This window comes from Harpegnathos saltator, unplaced genomic scaffold (genome assembly GCF_003227715.2).
Source record: "Harpegnathos saltator strain DR-91 unplaced genomic scaffold, Hsal_v8.6 scaffold160, whole genome shotgun sequence".
Classification (NCBI taxonomy): Eukaryota; Metazoa; Arthropoda; class Insecta; order Hymenoptera; family Formicidae; genus Harpegnathos; species Harpegnathos saltator.
In genome coordinates, this window is record NW_020229940.1 from 953,518 (window position 1) to 974,716 (window position 21,199).

The 21,199-nt window shown below is 33.0% G+C and overlaps 2 protein-coding genes across 2 annotated transcripts; one reads left to right on the plus strand and one right to left on the minus strand.

Moving 5' to 3' along the window:
* Nucleotides 1-11,234: 11,234 nt before the first annotated feature.
* Nucleotides 11,235-12,668, plus strand: Fibroin1 (silk fibroin 1). The gene has a single exon (XM_011145557.3). The coding sequence runs from the start codon at nucleotides 11,252-11,254 to the stop codon at nucleotides 12,500-12,502; it is 1,251 nt and encodes a 416-aa protein (XP_011143859.1). The 5' UTR covers nucleotides 11,235-11,251; the 3' UTR covers nucleotides 12,503-12,668.
* Nucleotides 12,669-17,400: 4,732 nt separating this feature from the next.
* Nucleotides 17,401-19,144, minus strand: LOC105185793 (hypothetical protein). The gene has a single exon (XM_011145558.3). It carries the CDS (start codon nucleotides 19,107-19,109, stop codon nucleotides 17,856-17,858), a length of 1,254 nt encoding a protein of 417 aa, XP_011143860.1. The 5' UTR covers nucleotides 19,110-19,144; the 3' UTR covers nucleotides 17,401-17,855.
* Between the last annotated feature and the right edge of the window lie 2,055 nt (nucleotides 19,145-21,199).

The following is a 21,199-nucleotide window of genomic DNA, read 5'->3' on the forward strand; positions in this document are numbered from 1 at the left end:
TACAAATGGCGCTACTTTCGAGATATTCAATGATCATTATTTTTCTTAAATGGAAACCTGAATTTTTTATTACATCATCTTCTTCTACCAATTAATTTTAACAACTTTTGTCTAATACATTTTTTTATTTGCTTAATATTTTTTGAGATATTTAAAGAAAACTTGGCAACTTTCAATATTTAACTTACAATATCTTGCTATTGGTCGGAAAAAAATAATACTAAACTTTTACTTTATTTGGTTTCAAGAATAAATTGTTACAATAGTACCCTAACTTTTGTCAACTTATTGACTTTTGGAAATTTCAAAATCATCAAAATATCATCAAAAATTGTTTAAATTAATTAGTAGAAAAAGATGATATAATAAAAAATTCGGTATTCCATTTAAGAAAAATAAGGATCAGTGAATATCTCGAAAGTGGCGCCATCTGTAAACAAACCGATACAGTTGTTTTATATCCCCTTTGTAACCATACAACTTTTGTCTGAAATATTTTTATCTATCGGGCTCAGTTTTCGAGATATTCGGACCGACTATTTACAATGGGACACCCTGTATATTAGCACGAAATTATTTATCATTTTTACATGTGTATATATGCATGTATCATAGATTATTGACAATTAAAAATAATGTTTTTATGTGTTTTCTTACATTTACACACACGCACATTAACTTTTTGTACTAAAATTGACATGAAGGTTGTATACATATTTATGCGACTTACACACAACAAATTTTTTTTTTAATATTCTTATATTAAAAAGTATATGAATTGAAGAAATAAAGAAATATATAATTCTCTACTTAAATTTTAATGTAATTTATTTTTTCCATTGTAGCGCATAAAATATCAAAATTTGATATTTTAGATGTAAATGATTCTATATATAAATCTTTATTTAAATTATACACCCTGTATTATGTATCATACTAGGTGTTTTGTTTCATGCATACGTATACATTTAAGTCGCATATACTATAAAAAACAATGACATGCAGATATACTATAAAGCAGCAATAAGTAACAAGTAAATGCATGAAATAGAATATAATTACAGTTCTGCTTCATGCTTGAAAAATAAATAAAACATATTGTAATTGTATAATTACGACATATTGTAATTGTAAAACACGGAATATGGAGAGGGAGCGGGAGAGAAAGAGAGAGATGATAGCCATTTATTAGCTTCAATAGCTACATAACGTTTACTTATACATTACTATATTAAATATAATAATAAATGTTTGAATTAATACTCTGAAAAATAGCCTACTAGTCACATTTCTATTACCCATTTGTTTGTTCCCTCTCTTTTTTCTGAATATGTTTCGCTAGCATTCTTCTGAAGTATGGCAATCTATCTTCTCTTTTTACTTCGTTCGGTAACATATTGTACATTTTCAGCCCGTTATGCCATAACATTTTCTGTTCTCCCGTAGTTCTATATCTATTAATATAAATATTTCCTTTTTGCCGTGTGCTTATACCCTCTCCATATTCCACCAATTTTATACTATTTTGCATATACGTGGGACATAACCCATTTACCGTTTTATTTATAAGTACACAAGTATTGTATTCGATCCGTTCTTTTATCGATATAAAATGTAGCACTTCTAACCCAGATAACAAAATGTCTGCAAACTTGCTGGCAACTTGCTGTCAAATAAATCAATTTAATTGAGTAAAAAATGGAACAAGGTGATTCCTCAATACGTGGACAAGTTGCGAGCAAGTATGCTGGCAAATATGTGATGACAAATTTGCAATAAATAATTGCGTAATTTTTGTGTCAAGAATATATAATTTAATGTTCTCATATGCTTATTCTTTTGCTGACTTGTCTTGCTATATCATTGCGAGTTATCAAATAGCTAGCAATCAGAGAACATGAAGAGCGTTAAAATAATTGCAAAGTATTTACTAGCAAGAAGAACGCCTTTAATTAAATCAGAGCTCGGAACATAGTGCACAGTTCATATAAAAATGAAGAGTTAGGGATTTCAAGGGTGTCATCAATTACGAACTATTACCGTCAGGCAAAACGATTAATTCAACTGTATATTGTTCGCAATTGACGAAATTGAACCAAGCAATCCGCATAAAACGTCCAGAATTGGCAAATCGCAAGGGTGTCGTCTTCCACCACGACAACGTCAGATCTCATACGTCATTAACTACTTGGAACAAATTGTTTCAGCTTGGCTGGGATGTTTGCCTCATCCTCCATATTCACCGGATCTTGCCCCTTCCGATTACACAGGTCTGCATGATTTTGCGTTTTGAATTTCAATGGTCATTTCCTACGTAATTTTGTCCGCTGAATACGAATCCGGTCTTAGAATTTCTCTATCATGTCAGGTTTTCGAGATAATTATAACTTAAAAATTAAAAAAATTAAAACTAATAAAATGAAAGAAAATATAATACTTTATTGTACACAGTAAGAAAAAGATGAAAATAAAAAGATAAGATTCTTTGGAAGTTATTTTTATAATATTATAAATTATGACAATTGGCTCTTGATTATTCTGAATTACTTGCGTAATTAATGCTATTTCATTGATAAAAGTAGGAACTTCACAGAACTGACGTGAAATTAATGCAGTATTACGTTTTTAACACTATGCTGCAATAATAACTTCATATATCCTGTTCCTCCTTATTGTAACATATCAATTTAAAGTGTGTAGAATATTTACATATTTTATTTGTTCTCTTTAACCCTTTATATCCTGAATTTATTAACCAGCAATTTCTTAATTGTATTTTTGCATCATTAGACAAGTTTTGATGCAGAATAACCCTAGGAAAGAGGAAAATGCTTTTTACAGTGTTTTAATGATTAATTATGCAGCTGGTACTTAGAAGACCGACAGAAATATATGCAATATGAAGGGAAAAGAAAGTTCAAATAAAATGTAAGGAATGCATATCTGTACAATACTGAAAAGAATAAAAAATTATAGCACCGATAAACTGATAATAAACCACTAATTTCACTATAATATAATCAACACGCGCATCAACCCTACTGCAAAATAACTTCCATATGCTGCACGGAAAAGAAAAAATGCGCACAGCACAAAGAAAAACAATTTTCACCTTCAGCTGCCATCTACTGCCTGCTGTCGGAACTACAATCTTCGTGTCCTTGTGAGTACCGTCAGGGAAACTGGTCATATTACGAAGATATAAGCATTTGATTAAAGCGGTATTTCGAGTACTGTCAAGATATAAAGGATTAATACATACATTTTTTTTTAATGAAATGGCTTCGCGAAAGTGTAAGAACGATCCTGATAAATTTTGCTACATCTGTGTTGAATACGTTCCGCAAAAGCAAAAAGTTCCTATAATTCAAAATATCAAAACATATTATTTTCAATATTTTAATATTGAAATAAAAAACCTTGATAAACCATGGGTTCCTCATACAATTTGTACAACTTGCTATCAAAGATTGAGATATTGGTTGAAAGGAAAAAGAAGTGACATGCGATTTGGTATTCCAATGATTTGGCGTGAACCAACTGATCATATAACTAGCTGTTACTTTTGCTCATAACAAATCACGGGCTATAATGCTCGCAATAAAAAAAAAATCTCTTATACACTTTCATGCGCTACAAGACCTGTTTTTCATGGACCTGATATTTCTATTTCTTTTCCACCAATGAACTCTTCTTTACCACCTTTAGACAACGACAATCCTGTTGATGAGAACAACGTATTTTGAAACTTATGAAATCGATCCGGTTGATGACAATAGTCCAAAGCCTTTCAATCAGTCTGCTTTAAATGATCTTGTAAGAGATTTAAGTCTATCTAAAGAAAGTGCAAAGTTACTAGGATCCAGATTGAAAGAAAAGCATTTGTTAGAATCAGAAACAACGTTTTCTTGGTACAGACATCGTGAAAAAAAAATTTATTCCTTTTTTTCTATGGTAGATTGACTAGTTTTCTGCAATAATGTATCTGACTTGATACATTTTTTGAGATTAAAGTCTTATAATGCTAATGAATGGAAACTTTTCATTGATTCCTCAAGACGAAGCCTAAAAGCTGTTCTCCTTCACAGTAGTGGAATATATGCATCAGTACCTATTGGACACTCAGTTCATTTAAAAGAAATATATGAAAACTTAAAAACATGGTTGGGATATATTAACTATGAACAACACAATTTGTTAATTTGCGGTGATTTGAAAATTTTATGTATGCTTCTAGGACAACAGCAAGGTTTTACCAAATTCTCATGTTTTCTTTGCGAATGGGACAGTAGAGCCAGAGAACTTCATTGGACAGAAAAAAATAGAAAGTAAGAAAAAGCTTGGAACCTGGCATGAAAAATGTAATAAATGAAACGTTAGTTGATCCTAATAAAATTTTGTTACCTCCGTTGCACATAAAATTGAGTCTAATGAAGCAATTCGTGAAGGCTCTGCATAAGGAAGGAAATTGTTTTAAATACCTCTGTACAAAGTTTCCTCATCTCAGTGATGCAAAGATTAAGGAAGGCATTTTTATAGGGCCTCAAATTAGATTACTTACTAAAGACGAGAAATTTGAAAAACAATGACTTGTTTAGAAAGAGAAGCTTGGGTTTCATTGAAGAAAGTGATTCTAGGTTTTTTGGGAAACAAAAAAGATTCTAACTACGAAGAATTGGTGAGTAACATGCTTGAAAAGTTTATGAAATTAAGATGCAATATGAATCTACAGATACATTTTTTGAAAAGCCGTCTTGACTACTTCCCCAAATGTAGCTTAGGAAGTGTAAGCGAGGAACAAGGGGAAAAGTTTCATCAGGATATTAAAGAGATGGAAAAAAGATATCAGGGTCGATGGGATATTCATACGTTAGTAGATTACTGTTGGAGTATTAAGCGAGACATTCCTGATGTGGTTCATAGTAAAAAGTCCAAGAAACACTCTCTTGACTCTATTTCTGGATAAATAAAATCTTTTTTATTAACATTTTCGCTTTTGTTTTCAGTAATTGGATCATCTGGTTTTGCCTTCAGTGGCTGGGTAGCCTTTTAATCTTGTCTTCAGTGGCTAGATTATCTAGCCTTGCCTTCAGTGGCTGGGCAGCCTTTTAATCTTGCCTTCAATGGCTGGGCAGCCTTTTAATCTTGTCTTCAGTGGCTGGGCAGCCTTTTAATCTTGCCTTCAGTGGCTGGATCATCTAACCTTGCCTTCAGTGGCTGGCAGGGTTGTTATGTTTTAAACAATGTGTTTAAAACAGACTGTTTAAAACATGTTTAAAACAGTAGACATTGTTTTATACACTTTTGTTTTAAACAGTTTTAAACTACTGTTTAAAACGCCACAATTAAAATATAATTATTTGGAAAGAAACTGTAAGAAGATAGATGTTTATTAATATATTTATTTTTAGATCATTAACTCGAACATACAAATAGGATAAAATAACAATGCATATTAGTATTTTTAATGCTTACTTTTAAATTTAATAACTCAAAATAAAATATTTTTTAGTTTTTATAACTCAATATAAAATATCAATTTTTTCTTGTAACAAAAAACTTGTTAAGAGATCAAATTACTCAATCTTAATCTCAGTTTGGTCAACTTCACTTTTTTTAAGTGCTTTTAAGACTTACTAATTTTGAAGTTTTTTCTACACCTATTCTGTTTCTAAGTTTTGTATGCACTAAACCAAAAACTGAGAAAAGCCTTTCTACAGGGTGCACGATTTATCTGAAGACATTGAAATATCTCGAGAACTATGCATTGGATAAAAAAAAGTGGTCAATGAAAGTTGTTAGTCTCGAAGGGGGACATCCAATGATACCAAACTCGACTTCCCACCCCACCCCCTGGGGGTGGGAGTTGGGGCAACTTTGAAATCTTAAATGAAAACCCCAATTTTTTATCGCAGATACGGATTCTACGCCACAAAATACGTAAATTTTGTCCGAAACTTTTTTTTTGATTCGTGATAGACGGCGCTGTAATCGCAAAAAATTATATTTTCCGCTTGCGCTGAAACTCCCGCAGATATGCTTCTATCCTGTGTACAGTCATTTGAAAAAAGGATCAATAAGTGTATTGAAGTTGAAGGTAAAAATTTCGAACACTTACTCTAATTAATTGAACAGTGAGAGGCAAGGGGACTCACATTAAAAAAGCACCCCGATCTGTGAGAGGCAAGGGCATTCACTTTAAAAAAGCACCCGAAGGGAACATAAAACTACTACGTCCTCGTCGTTGTTCCTGTGTAACGCGAAATGTAGTTTCTCGGAAAAATTCAACGCTATCTATCACGAATGAAAAAAATTGTTTCAATAAAAATTTCACGTACAATCTAATTCTGCAATGAAAAATGTGGGTCCCCATTTGAGATTTGAACGTTATCACCCACCCTACCCCGAAAGGATGGGGGGGAATAACTTTTATTATGTTCTTTAAAAATATTGAACAGGTATTTTTTATTTCTCAATCCAATGATCATTTCTGGAGAATTGCGGAAAATATAATTTTTTGCGATTACAGCGCCATCTATCACGAATCAAAAAAAAAGTTTCGGACAAAATTTACGTATTTTGTGGCGTAGAATCCGTATCTGCAATAAAAAATGGGGGTTTCCATTTAAGATTTCAAAGTTGCCCCAACTCCCACCCCCAGGGGGTGGGGTGGGAGGTCGAGTTTGGTATCATTGGATGTCCCCCTTCGAGACTAATAACTTTCATTGACCACTTTTTTTTATCCAATGCATAGTTCTCGAGATATTTCAATGTCTTCAGATAAATCGTGCACCCTGTATACCAGCAGAAGAAGCAATTGCTATATGAAGTTGCGTTACCGAGTCGAACGTTACAGTATTGACATTATTTTTTAGCGCAAGCCACCATGTTATCGGTTTTATATTTTTAATTGATTCATTGGATTCCCTAGGAAAAAGATAATTTTTAAATGGAGAGGTTTGTGCTCGGTAACACATAACGTCAGACATGTCTGCAGGGTGATACGAATTGACATATTCTATGGCTTCATCTAATTGTTCTTGACTTAACTGAAGTCCTCTAAATCGATGATCTAGCAAATTTGCTAAATAATGTGTAGGTGTCATTGCCATTTCGAAACGCTGCAGAACACAATTAAGATCAGACTCTTTAAAGTTTTGTTGAAGTTTAAAATGGTTTATTATTTCGATCCAAATTTCTGTAGTCTCACTAATTGTACAGCAATCTCGTTATACTTTGTTTAAAGCGACTGAAATTATAATACTTTTAGTTTTTCCAAATAATCAATTGCAATGTTTTTTAAATCTATATCGTTAATTTGGGATAAAATATCTAAGCTGATTGCTGCACGATTATCAGAGCAAACTTTAGACAAAATATGCCAGTTATTAATATATGATTCCAAACAATCCGCAAAGGTATTCTATCGGAAATCTTGTGGCATTACTGAAGCTTTTCCGCCTACTTGTTTATACTTAGCAGCAGCAAAATGCGTGTTTCGGAAGTACTTAATAATTTTTTTAATATGTCCTTTGATTCCAGGAATTTCAATATCGTGCGCAAGAAAATTTAAAATATGTGCGGAGCATCCATAAGTAATAATGTCAGGCATGCCAAGTTCTTCATATCTTGCTAATTGTTCTTTCATTTTACGCATATTTGCCACATTGTCAGTCACAAAACTTCTAACTCTGCAACCATGTTTTTGACAACTTTTAATTGATGTCACAGCCAAATTCAGCAAATATTCCGCGATATGGCTATTATCTTCGGTATCAACAGTATCACATAAATGCACAGTTTCGTCGATTATATCTGTCGCTGATATACACACTATAGATTCATTGTGAATGTTGCTCCATCCATCTTGAGCCATACAAACAGTCTTTCCATTTAAACAGTCTTTTATTTTAGTTAACTCTGAGTTAAATACTTCATCTAGTAATTCATTTGCGATTTGAAATCTTGAAGGTGGTTTATAGCCAGGATATAATAAGTTTATTAATTTTATAAATTTCGGGTGTTCCATATATTTAAAAGCTAATTTGTAGCATAAATATATCTTGTTACCTGCACGTCAAATTTTTTCTTGGTTGCAATAGATGTCCTCGTTATAAATGGTTCCATATCTAGTGCCTTCAATTTGGCTTGTGTTGGTATGGATGCTGTGAATGTTGATGTTGATAGAGTATATGTAACTATATCTGTCGCTGTAAATAAAATATTCAAAAGTCAGAAACTTTATATTTTACAGAAAATTTAATTGAACATGTAATAAAAAATACAATCTTTCTTTTGTTTCAAAAAAGAAAAATCTAAAATTAAGTGAAAATTATTATATACGTAGTCTGTTTTTAATGTTTTAATAATAAATATATTTATGTATATTAACTTGAGCAAGACGGAGATCGAGAACGAATACTGCTGCTATCAGAAACATTGGCCGTGTTCAGTAAAACAAAGAGCGCTTAGTGATTATTGTCTGTGATTGGAGCATTCTTTTAGATTCTTTATAGACCCAGAAATATTTACCAATCAGGAGCGAGATTCAGTGGAAAATTTAGTAATGTTGTCGAACTGTTGAGTCTGCTGAATGCAGCCATTGTCTTCATCAACATTAGGAAATTTGGGATTGCACTTTTTCACGTGCTTCTTCATTCTACTGACCAATCCTATCATAATTATATCATATTTTTTACATTTTGCTTTAACAGACTTATGTCCTTTAATTTCAATTAAATTATACTATACTGGATCCTTCTTTCTTCCCATCATTTTGTATTTTTTAAAAACTGAAACAACGTGATCGAAAGTGTAATATATTGAAAGTGATAAATTATAATTATAACAGTAGACAATACTATGAGTATAAAGTAAAATTATAAACCTAACAGTAACAACATTCTATATATTTGCGTTATTGTCACTTACTTATCTCGTGTTGAGTTGCAATATGTAGATTGATAATAAATTTAAGAACAAAATCAAAAGTGATACGACAGCAAAAACGATACGATAACGTCTGTACTTGTGTTGAAACTGTAAATAGCGTTGTCAACATTGGAACTAGAAGATACTCAAAGTATTGAGAGACATTGGCCACGTTCAGTAGAACAAAGTGATCAGAGAGCGCTTAGTGATTATTGTCTGTGATTGGAGCATTCTTTTAGATTCTTCATAGACCCAAAAGTATTTACCAATCAGGAGCGAGATTCAGTGGAAAATCTAGTAATGTTGTCCAACTGTTGAGCCTGCTGAATGCAGCCATTAACTATAAACAGCGCTGCGAATGGAGCGCTAGCGATAGCAGCGCTGCACCATAATTGTCTATGAAATATATCTAGATAGTGCTGAGAGAGATCGCACAAAGTAAAATAGCGCCACTCGGTATATTACGGATGCGTTCCGGAATTGATTGCTAGTACTAAAGATTTACACGTTCATGTCGCATATAGCCAGTTTCAGTACTGAATTTCAGAACACAGCTTATATGTAACTACATTCTGTGTTTTATGGGTGTGTTTGCGAAGCGACCTATCAAAGCTATGAACTTATTTTATATTTACTGCTTATTTAATGAACGATAAAGAGAGAATAATATTAATGAAGCCAGTAGCGCTTCTCAAATGTAGTCTATATAAGAAAAAAAGAAAGAGATTTGGCATGTTTGATTATAAAGAAATTGATTTGGGTATTATTAAAGAAGAAATTAAAAAATTGTTCTTTTTGGCTTGTTTAAAACATGTTCTTTTTTTTACTTAAAAAAACATGAATAAAACATAAAAACATTGCTTTAAAAAAAAACACTATTTTTTGTTTAAAATAAAAAAAATGTTTTTTATCAACTCTGGAAAGATGGGAGAAAGTTGTCGCTTTCAATGGGGCATTGAATAAAATTATTTTGTATTTTTTTGTTTAAATAAACGACTAATTTGTATTTAAAACGGGCGGTCATATTATTGGGTATGGAAACTTATTTCCATACCCAATAATATGACCTTGAATAGCGTTATTAAGGTTACAGAAAAGTTATTTTGAAGTTTTAAAATAGAAACTCCTGTTTTTTATTATATTATCTTTTTTACCAATTAATTTGAACAACTTTTGTCCGAAACATTTTTTATTTGCCTAATATTTTTTTAGATATTTAAAGGGTTTAAAGGGAAACTGCCTCTCAAAATTTCATCCTCTTTATGCTATCTCGATAATTATTGCAGATAGGAAAAAACTTTTTAAACAAAAATTGTATGGCATAAAAAACGTACAATTTTTGTTTAAAAAATGTTTTCCTATCTGCAATAGTTATCGAGATAACTTAGAGGGGATGAAACTTTGAGGGGCAGTTTTACTCCTTGAACCTGAGCCATTATCAATAAAAAAATATGAGTCTCTTATTTTCGGTTACTCTATAAATATACCAAGTTTTATCGAAATCGGAGACACACACTTTGTAGATATTTTTTGTAAGTTTTCCTTAAATATCTAAAAAAATATTAGGCAAGTAAAAAAATATTTCAAATAAAAATTGTTCAAGTTAATTAGTAAAAAAGACGGTATAATAAAAATTGTGGGTCTCTATTTAAAAAATTCAAAGTGACCTTTTTGTAACTTTGATGACGCAATCCAAGGTCATACTAGTATTAGTATGTGATGCGCCACTTAGAAGACCCTACAACTTTTGTATTTAACATTTTTTTTATCTTGCATATTTTCAAAGTTATTCAGGTAGCCTGTTTTAGAACTCACCTTGTGTATACATATAAGTAGCCTTAAATTAGGATATAAGATATTTTAAAAACGTCATAAACACGTTTTTCTTATAATTTTGTAAGTCGTCTTCTTCAAAATTTTAAACATTTTTTAATGCGTATTTATGAAGTCATTACACAAAATATCACAAAATAGTGTTTATAAATGAGCTATAAGTGCAAATCATATTAATAATAAAAAAATAGTATACGAATATATATTCAACTTTAAAATAACATAATAAGGGAATTTTCACTACTAACGTTTATTTATATTTACGGTCGTATTCAAATGCGTTTAAGTGCACTTAAGTAAACGATGGTTACCGTAATGGAAGTTCCTCTCAAATGTACTGAAATAATATTTTCAAGTTTGGAATTCATGTGATTCGCGTGTAGCATATCAATAGTATTGGTTGATGTTATGACAACTGCTTACGACGGTAGTATATAATTATCTGGCGCAACAGTATCGGGTATCAATCTGCGAAGTTTCGTCGAAGATGAAGATCCCAGCGATAATCGCAACGTCTCTCCTTCTCTGGGGTTTTGCCAGCGCCTCTGGGCCGTACATAATTGGCAAACCGGTGGCAGCCGCAACCGGCTCTTCTTCAGCTGAGGCGCTGACCAGTAGTTGGAGGAAAACGGGTGGTGCATATGCTGGTGCCAGCGCGGCTGCATCATCCAAGACTGGTAATAACATCCTTAGCCGTATGGGAACTACAAAACTAGCTACAACGATGGCAACATCTGCTGCAGTGGAAGCCAAAGCTGGTCTGCGGGCAAGCGAAATAGCTGCTAAAGAACAACGAGAAGCGCTGCAAATGCTCATTGAGTCCGCTGATAGAAACGCTAAGGCACGCATTCTCGCCGATGATGCAGCAATCCTCGTAAAAGGTAGTGCCGAGGCACAATCCGTTGCTGAAGCGAAAACTGTTGCAGTCGAAGAAACGTCCGCTTCTTTAGCCGCAGCTGCCATAGAGGCTGAGGCTATTGCTGGGGAGTTTAAAACAGCGGCCCAAGCGGCTCTCCAAGCTGCACAAACTTCTGCTATGTCTCTCAAGACTGCTGCCAGCACTGGTCTGATGGCTTTAAAGTTAATAAACAATCAAGGTGTAGCTTCTGAAAATGCTGCTATAAATATGAAGAAGGCAGTGGCTATTATTGAGGAGGCTAAGGTTGCCGCTGAGAAAGCTATGGCGGCTGAAAAAGCAGCAGCTGAAGCTACGGCTATCGCTGCTGCGAAACAATCGGAAGCTAGAGATATTGCCGCTGAGCTTAAAGCGGCTCACGCTGCACTTATTACCGCTCAAAGAAATCTTGTACAAGCCAAAGCTAAAGTGGTAATGTCCAACGAAGAAGTTCAGTTGGACTCGAAATCTAGAGCTGCTGATGCTAAAATAAATGCCATTGCTCGAGCGGCCGCCAAGTCCAGTATACGCAGGGAGGAACTAATTGAGATCGGAGCCGAATTTGGTAAAGCTAGTGGTGAAGTGATCGCTACTGGCACACGTTCTACCGGCGGAAAAAGCGCTGTTGCTACTGCTGAAGCCACAAGCAGTGCATCTGCAATTGGCATTAAAAAAGGACATAAGTGGGATTTTCACAAGAATCTGGGACACTCATATGCAGCGGCTGACGCCGACGCCAGTAGCAGCAATATCATCATCGGTGGTCATGGTTTAAAACGCGGTGAAGCATCAGCAACTGCGGAAGCGGAAGCGGAAAGTGATGTCAAAACCTTTCTACTATAAGATGCGCGAGTAAAATGGCACTTGCACGCATGTGATTTCCTTTCAATCATAACGTAGCGGAAAATATTATACATCATGATTATATGAACTGTTCTAGATGAAAGCACGATTATACCAACAGGAATTAAAAACTATAATAAAAAAGCAGTGGTTTTGAAATTCGAAACATGTAATAATAAAACATATATTGTTATAGCAAATGCATGAGCCTTTCCTTAAGTACGATGTATTCTATTTAATAGCGATACAATTATGTATATCAGTTTAATATTGATAAATTTCAATATACCATAAGAATTCGAATATTTCTATATTTATAGAACACTCTACTACAAGCTATTACAAAACTATTTACCATTCAAACAGAAAACAAGATTTTATGGGAAAAACATTTCTAATGTGATTCTATTTATGAACAAAATAAAAAATATTTAACCAAAATCATAAGTACTTTCAGGCTAAATATTTTAAAATTTTGTGGTGTGGGAATATATTTAAACTAGTTTTCGGATAGGTACTGCGTTCGTTGTGAATTTGTTTGCAATGTTTCATAGAAATATTTACGATGGACGCAGCACCGACTCGGAAACTAGATTATTACGGAAGATAGATTAATTTTTCAGATTAGATTTTGCTAAACACAATTGAGAAAGCCTTACAATGTAGTCAGGGAACATTGTTGTTTACTTTGTTGTGTAAGAATAGTAAACTAATTTTAAAAATAATTCCACGGTTATAATAAAAAAAAATTTTAAGATTCGTTGAATATACAGGAAAGAATATCTCATTTTAAAAGACCCATTGAAATATCTCAGAAACACTGCGTTAAATCGAAAAATGCTTAAGACAAAAGTTATTTAGCTTGAAGGAAGACATAGGACAGCGATAGCATTTTGTTTATAGATGGCTCCATTTTCGAGATATTTACTGATTATCAATTTTCTTAAATGGAAATCCAAATTTTTTATTATGCCATCTTTTTCTACCAATTAATTTGAATAACTTTTGTCTGAAACATTTTTTTATCTGCTTAATATATTTTGAGATATTAAAGGAAAACTTGATAACTTTTCCAACATTTACCTTACGATATCTCACTAACTATTCGTTGAAAGAAAAAATAGTATTAGACTTTTTTACTTTATTTACTATCAAGAATATACTACTATAATAGTGCTCTAACTTTTATTAATTTAATAATTTTGAAATTTCCGAAGATCGATAAGTTAGTAAAAGTTAGGGCACTATTATAGTAATATATTCTTGATAGTAAATAAAATAAACAAGTCTAATACTATTTATTCTTTCGACGAATAGTTAGTGAGATATCGTAAGGTATCGATAGCTCAGAAACGCAATGTTTATGCAGATATTGTATATGTATATGCTCAAAAAACATATTTTTTATATGTATAAACATTTTTATATACGTATAAGTTGGTAACGTTATTGATAGATAACACACACACACGCACGCGCGGGCGCGCGTATTAATATTTTTAGTTTTATTCAGATGCGGGCGTATTTTCATTGCAGTTTGTCATTTATTTTAATATCTTTTTGACATAAAATAATCAACTTTGTTTCCTGATAATACGTATTATTACTAATAATATAATATATTGCATTAAATATTGCAGTAAAGTGCACTTTATAAAAGTATATTTTCTTGCAATAATTGATAATGCTGGCATTACAGATGTCTCTATCAAAATAGTTTGTAAAACATATTCATTTAACCTTTTGGATGCTATGGACACATATATTGATGACATATATGGACAATATATTGATTTGCTCTAAAAATTAATTACATATATAAAATAGTTGACATAACATTCTTACAAATAATAATACAATTACAAAATTGTGAAATTACATAGTTTCTATTTATTTAGTCATATAATATTTACATGTGTTCAAAAGTATTGAGCCGTATTCTTGTTGTGACTTTATGAGCCTGGTTTGTTTACGTTTCTTATGAAACTCTTTCGTAAATATTTGCTTTAACTAAGATTCAGTCTATTGTCTACCGCAATACCGAAACATACAAGCCTTCAGTTACGTGAAGCCGTGATTAATCTTTCTCAACAAGGAAAGGTTTCTCGCGAAATTGCTAATTGCTTATTAATTGATAAAAGTACTGTAAATAGGATTATTGTTAAATATAAGTTGAACGAACTCTCTAGCTGATAAACCACGAAATAGTAGACCTCGCAAAACTACAAAGCGCGTTGATAAAATGATTAAAAGAATGTTGATAGCAGATGTTAGAAAAACTGCCATGGATATTTCTCGAGAACTACGAGAAGAAAATCTTGCTGCTGTTAGTCGAAGTACAATCTTGACGTCTAAAGGAAGTAGGACTTTTAGGATGTGCTGGTGTAAAAAAATTATTAATTAGTGCAAAAGTAAGAAAGTTCGATTAGATTTTACAAGGGAATTTGAATATTGGACTGAAGTTGATTGGCGAAAAGTACTTTTTTCTGACGAGTCAAAGTTTCAGTTATTCGGAAGTGACGGTAAAAAGTATATACGACGTCTGACAGGTACAAGATATAACTCAAGATACCAAATTCCTACCATAAAACATGGTGGAAGTAACGTGATGGTTTGGGGGTGATTTTCTTATAATGGAGTTGGTCCATTGGTTGAGATCACGGGTACTGTGGACGCTATAATGTATCGAGATATATTGATACAGCATATGCTGCCATATGCAACTTGAAACATGCCACATAGTTGAATTTTCCAACAAGATAACGATCCCAAACATTCATCAAAACTAATGCAATAATTTTTCATCATGAAAAAAATACGAGTTCTTGACTGGCCTTCGCAATCGCCGGACTTGAATCCTATTGAGGATTTGTGGCAAGAACTCAAACTAGGTACAGGAAATAAAAAAACATTCCAATGAAGCTGAATTGTGGCAAGATTTGCAAACTCAATGGCAAAATTTACCTCAAGATCGCATTTCTAATGTAATAGTATCAATGCCTCGCCGTTGTGCTGCAGTGATTGCTTCTAAAAGCATGGCAACAAAGTATTAAGTTAAAAAAACGTTGACAACATTTTCTGTTATTATTTTTCAATAATATATTTTTCTTATGCATAAGAAAACTTTTTGGCGCAATACTTTTGCATTGTTTGTAATAAAACATTGTGTAGAAATGAAGTATTTAGAATTATTAAGAGTTTGTAAAGTTCATATACAGTCTGTAAAATAAGAACGTGCACGGGTTAATGTGTAGAAAAATTTATTTTTAATGATTTTTAAGTACATGGATTTGTTGTCTCCATGAGAAGAAAAATGCTATACCATTAATAATGAGTCCAGCCACCACCGGCATTGATAATTGCCTGGCATCTCCGAGGCATACTTCCCACTAAGTTGACTGCGTATTCGTTCGGTAAAGACCTCCAAATGAGACGAATTTGTCGTGTCAGCTGCTTCAAAGTGCACACTCTTTTTCCTCGAAGCTTGTGCTTGAGATATGCCCACACATTTTCAATAGGATTTGCATCTGGCGACTGCGATGGCCAATCAAGTGTGACGATGCCAGACTGCTCTTTCCACTCGGTGCAAAGCTTGCTCCGGTGTTTTGGGTCGTTGTCTTCCTGTAAGATCCAGTCCTCGTTTTTTTTTATGAAGCATCGTTCAGCAATCGGCAACAAACACTTCTCATAAATTTTAAGCATTAAGATCAGGTTCCGCTTAAACAAATTCACAATTTTTTTTCTATATTCGGCGTCACTTTGCCTATCAAGCCACGTTCTGGCAAGTCATCGACATTTTTGATCTTCTTATATTGCTAAACCCACTTAGCGACGAACGATTTTGACTTTTCCATATATTTAGCAGCCACTGCATATGACATTTTTGGTCCTTTGGGGTGGGAACAAAGGAATACAGCCTCGTAGCGCGATGCGTATGCGACACTCATGACGGTTAACGTGTTTCTCAGGTTAGAGTTCGATGCCAACTGAATCTTTTGTGACAAAGCATTCACAACAAAGATTTCATCTATCGGCTCACAAAAAAACTAGGACGATATTTGAAGCCAACTGCCATTTATGCCGTGCACGCTCTTACTTTACAGACTGTAATTGTAGGACAAATAAATATATTTTGTTTATATATATGTGTAAAGTTTTTAGAGCTCATTATGAAATGCATATATAATAATAATTGTGTGGCTCAAAAGTTTTGCACGCCACTGTATGCATTTATCAATTTTTTCGATCTCATACTGCACTGACAATTATCAGTGTATGAGATGAGTATATGTGCGTTGCTTAACAACAACAATAAACAAAAAAAAAGAAATTCCGCTTATATCTATTTTTATAGTTATATAGTTTTATAGTTATTTTCTATTTTTTTCGTTTAACAAATAGATATTTCGTATCAAAGTGTTCGGATCAAACGAGCAGTGCACGATTAACAAGAAGAAAATGTATCTGTAAAAACATAAAAAAAGGAGTGATACGCGACATGAATGCAGGAAATACGATATCGATTCGTACATTGATCATTATTTTAAGGCTGATCATACCCAAGTAAACTATTAATTTTAGTAGATTTGAAATAGATAGTCTTAATTTTTTTACATAATAATTAAACAATTTTAATCATATCAATGTATATAAAAGTTTTATTTCATGCAAAATGAATCTAGTGTAGATGTAATGTATTTATGTGATTTAAAGATGAATATTTTATTGTTTAAAATATAAGTTTAAATATAAGTTTAAAGTTTTCCATATATTTATCAAGTTCAAATATTCAGATTTATTAATAAGGTTCAGATTCAATAGTATTAATATTTTAAAATTAAGACATGTTTTAAATTTTAATGTTTCTAATAAAATAATTTATGCTCGAAAATAACTTCCTTGCATTATTTAATTTGGCACTGAAGAATTACAATTATTACTTAGTTGCGTTTTGTATAATCAATCAACAGAGTCCATATTATGCGGAAAAGTATTCCGTCCTCAGCAATCGCAACTGCGAACAGCGTACCGTTCACACAGAGCGTTTCGGCCGGGAATATTCAGTATTCAAAAGGTTAAAAGTATATTTGTATACAATGTACGTCTATTTTAATATGTGTTAATGTACATTTATTTTAATATGCATGGTTTCTGTTAAAACAAGTCAAGATATCTGATAAGATAATTAATTTTTATTAATACCCTTGGTAGCACACATTTCGTCAATCTTTTTGTTAATTTTTATTCTTGTCGATGTAATTGCAACGTAACATACAATGTTGATTACTCGAAATTTGTCTGTTCCGCTTTAGTGACTAAAAAATTGTTGATTCTGTTTTCTCTATCTCTTTTTCTACCATTTTTTCTTCATTATTCTCGAAGATGCTTCGGCGCTGGCACTAGCGGAAGCTTCAGCAGAGGCTTCTTCGATCCCATGTAAATACATGCCCTTCTTCACAAACATTTTATGTCCTTCATATCCCTTGTGTCCCTTGTGTCCCTTGTATTCGTTGTGTCCCTTGTGTCCCTTGTATTCATTGTGTCCTGCGCGAGCAAGAGCGATAGCCTGAGCAATCTCTTGAGCCGATGCGCCATTGTCATTTCCCAATCCAACGACTATTCCATCTCTAAGAGCATTGATAGCTGATGCTTGAGCAGCAGCTCTAGCCTCAGTAGTAGATGCATCATAGTCAGCTTTAGCAGAAGCCGCCTGTTGATCGGCGCTGGCCTTTTCTAGTATAGCAGCTGCCAATTGCTGGCTGCGCAAAGCGGAAGCCTGTGCTGCTCCTGCTTCTTCAGCACTCATTGCCGCCATGCTAGCGGCATTGACGTCTGTTTGTAAGACTGCATTAGCCTTGGCGTGAAGAGCAGATGCAGCCGCAGCTGAGGCAGTGCTCGCTGTCGCAGCCTTATTATTCATTGCCGCAGATTCTTCCATGTGAATCAACGTCGCTAACATAGCAGCTGCATTGCGATTGGCGTTTTCAGCTTGTCCATTAGCATAGGTCTGCGCAGAATTGGCCGCTTTTACATTCTCTATAGTACGATCGACCGCATCTTTTGTAGCTGCGGCTGCCGCCTCGGCTCTTCTGGATGATACAGTTGCTTTGGCAAGAGCTTGAGAAGCCGCTTCACCCTTAGCTTCCGCGATTTTCTGGGTTTCTAGTGCCATCTTGGTGATGGCTAATGCCTTAGCGGATGCTTCTGCTGCAACTTTGGCTATATTCATATAAGCTTGATCATAATAAGAAGTTGTTTTTTTAATAGATGCTAATGTCTCCGCAGCTGCGTTGGCACTGGCTTTGGCATTTTCTAAGCCAATGCTGACCTCTTTCCAACCTAGGCCAAGTTTGGGAGCACCGTTTATCTTACCGACTGCACCCAACACTACTTTGTTAATATTGAAAACTGACTTGTCGATTTTCATATCCTTATGATGTTCACCCTTCTTCAGTAGAGGTACTAATATCCGCATATCCTTACTATCTGCTTTGGCACTAGCAGATGCAGATGCGGATGCGGAAGCTCCCGATTTTGACCCAAAATGGTCCCCGCTAGCTAGTCCCCAAGTAATGAGGGACGTCACAAGTATCGCTGGAATCTTCATCTTCGACGGAACTTCGTAGATTGGTACCAAATCATTGGAACTTGCGTATTATATACCGCGCCGCACAATTGTACAAACATACAATATCACAGTCGCACATGTCGAAAATATTGTTTCTGAAATCTTCGAAAGTCTTCACCTTATCCTCTGGGGAGTTTGCTAAGCTGCTTCTATTTTGTTTGTAAAAGTGTTTTCACTTATAATCATTCTTTTATAAAGAAGAAAAATAGGAGATAGGAAAGTTATTTGTTACATATATATATTTAAATAATTTTTTGACAATTAAGTTATAAACTAGATGTATGTTATAAAATAACTTCTTGAAAACTGCATGTTTATACTACAAAAAAAATATCTGTAATTCGTTTTTTAATATTAATAACAAAATGTATATTAATAAATTGTATTTGTAATAATTAATCTTATATATAGCGTAAGTTCACAGATTTAAATTATTTTGGATGCAATCCCAGAGATAAACATGAAAAGAGTAAGACAACTAAAAATTTGTGTAAATTGAACCAAAAATAAAAATTAATGTGAAGAAAGTAAAAAAGAAGAATAAGATATTATATTGCATTTTACAGATTGATATATTATATCAATATTATATTATATTATCACAGATTATAGATATATAACCATATACAAATATTAAAAAAAGAAAAAAAATAGTAAAGAACGTACCAAGAAAACGCACTCATATACTTAATTAAATTTAAAATATTAAAATAAAATTTTGTTTAATATATTCCGTGCTGAGCTGATTTTATGCGACTTTCCATTTAGATTATTTGGTATTTTAAGTAAAAGCAGATATGTTATTATAAAATATTCCATTATATTCATTGATATATTTATTGATTCATTGATAAGTAACTAACTCATATAAAATAATCATCATCAATATCGTATATCAACGGTAGTATATGCGGCTTGAATGGAAAATTTAATGTGTACCATCGGTACACGTTGTACGGAACATGTTAAATATTTATATTTGTCACCAAAAAAGTGATGTCCTAAAATTAGGCCAAGAACGAATAATTTCTGCAAAACTAGTAATATTCAAATATTATTCTAATTGAAAAGAATTATTAGAAATAATGTTTCATAAATAAGCGTTAAAAAGTTAATGTTGATTGACGTATATTAAATATTTTTATCAATTTTGAAGCTTTTTGAGCTTCTTCAATAATAACAAGTTTTAAAAAAAGTTTAATCGAGAATGAGAAATATGCACATTTGATGTTCCAGAATCGCATTAAAATACAAGTTTCTATAAACATAATAAATTCTATAAATCATGTGTGCATCCGTGCATGTATTCGTGCATGTGAATGTGCGTGTGAGTATATGTGTGCACGCTCGCACGCGCGCCCGCGCGTTTGTATATGTGTGTGGTTGTGAATATATCATATTTTATAATAATTGCATTAAAACATCTATACTTAAAACAAAAGTTAAGATTTTTGCAAGTTTATATGTATTTTAATACATCTATCCAAGCACTTCAAGTACGTATATAGAAGGTGAGGAAAAAGTATCGGAACACCTGGATAACTTTGAAGGGTGAAGTTTTCAAGAAAAATATCTTAGATAAAAGTTACTAACAAGGGGAGGCGTCAACCAAAAACGGTTTGGAACGAAACTTACGGAGTTAATAGTACTTGACTATTAGTAACTCATGGTAATAGCATTCGATGCAATGCCTCTTCGTTTTCGAGAAAAAATCCCAAATTCCAAAAGTTAGGGTACTATTACAATAATATATTCTTGATAGTAAATAAAGTAAAAAGGTCTAATACTATTTTTTCTTTCGACGAATAGTTAGCGAGATATTATAAAGTAAATGTTGGAAAAGTTATCAAGTTTTCCTTAAATATCTTAAAATATATTAAGCAAATAAAAAAATGTTTCAGACAAAAGTTCAAATTAACTGGTAGGAAAAGATGATATAATAAAAAATTTGGATTCCCATTTAAGAAAATTGATAATCAGTAAATATCTCGAAAGTGGCGCCATCTATAAACAAAATGCTATCGCTGTCCTATATCCCCCTTCAAGCTAAACAATTTTTATCTTAAGCA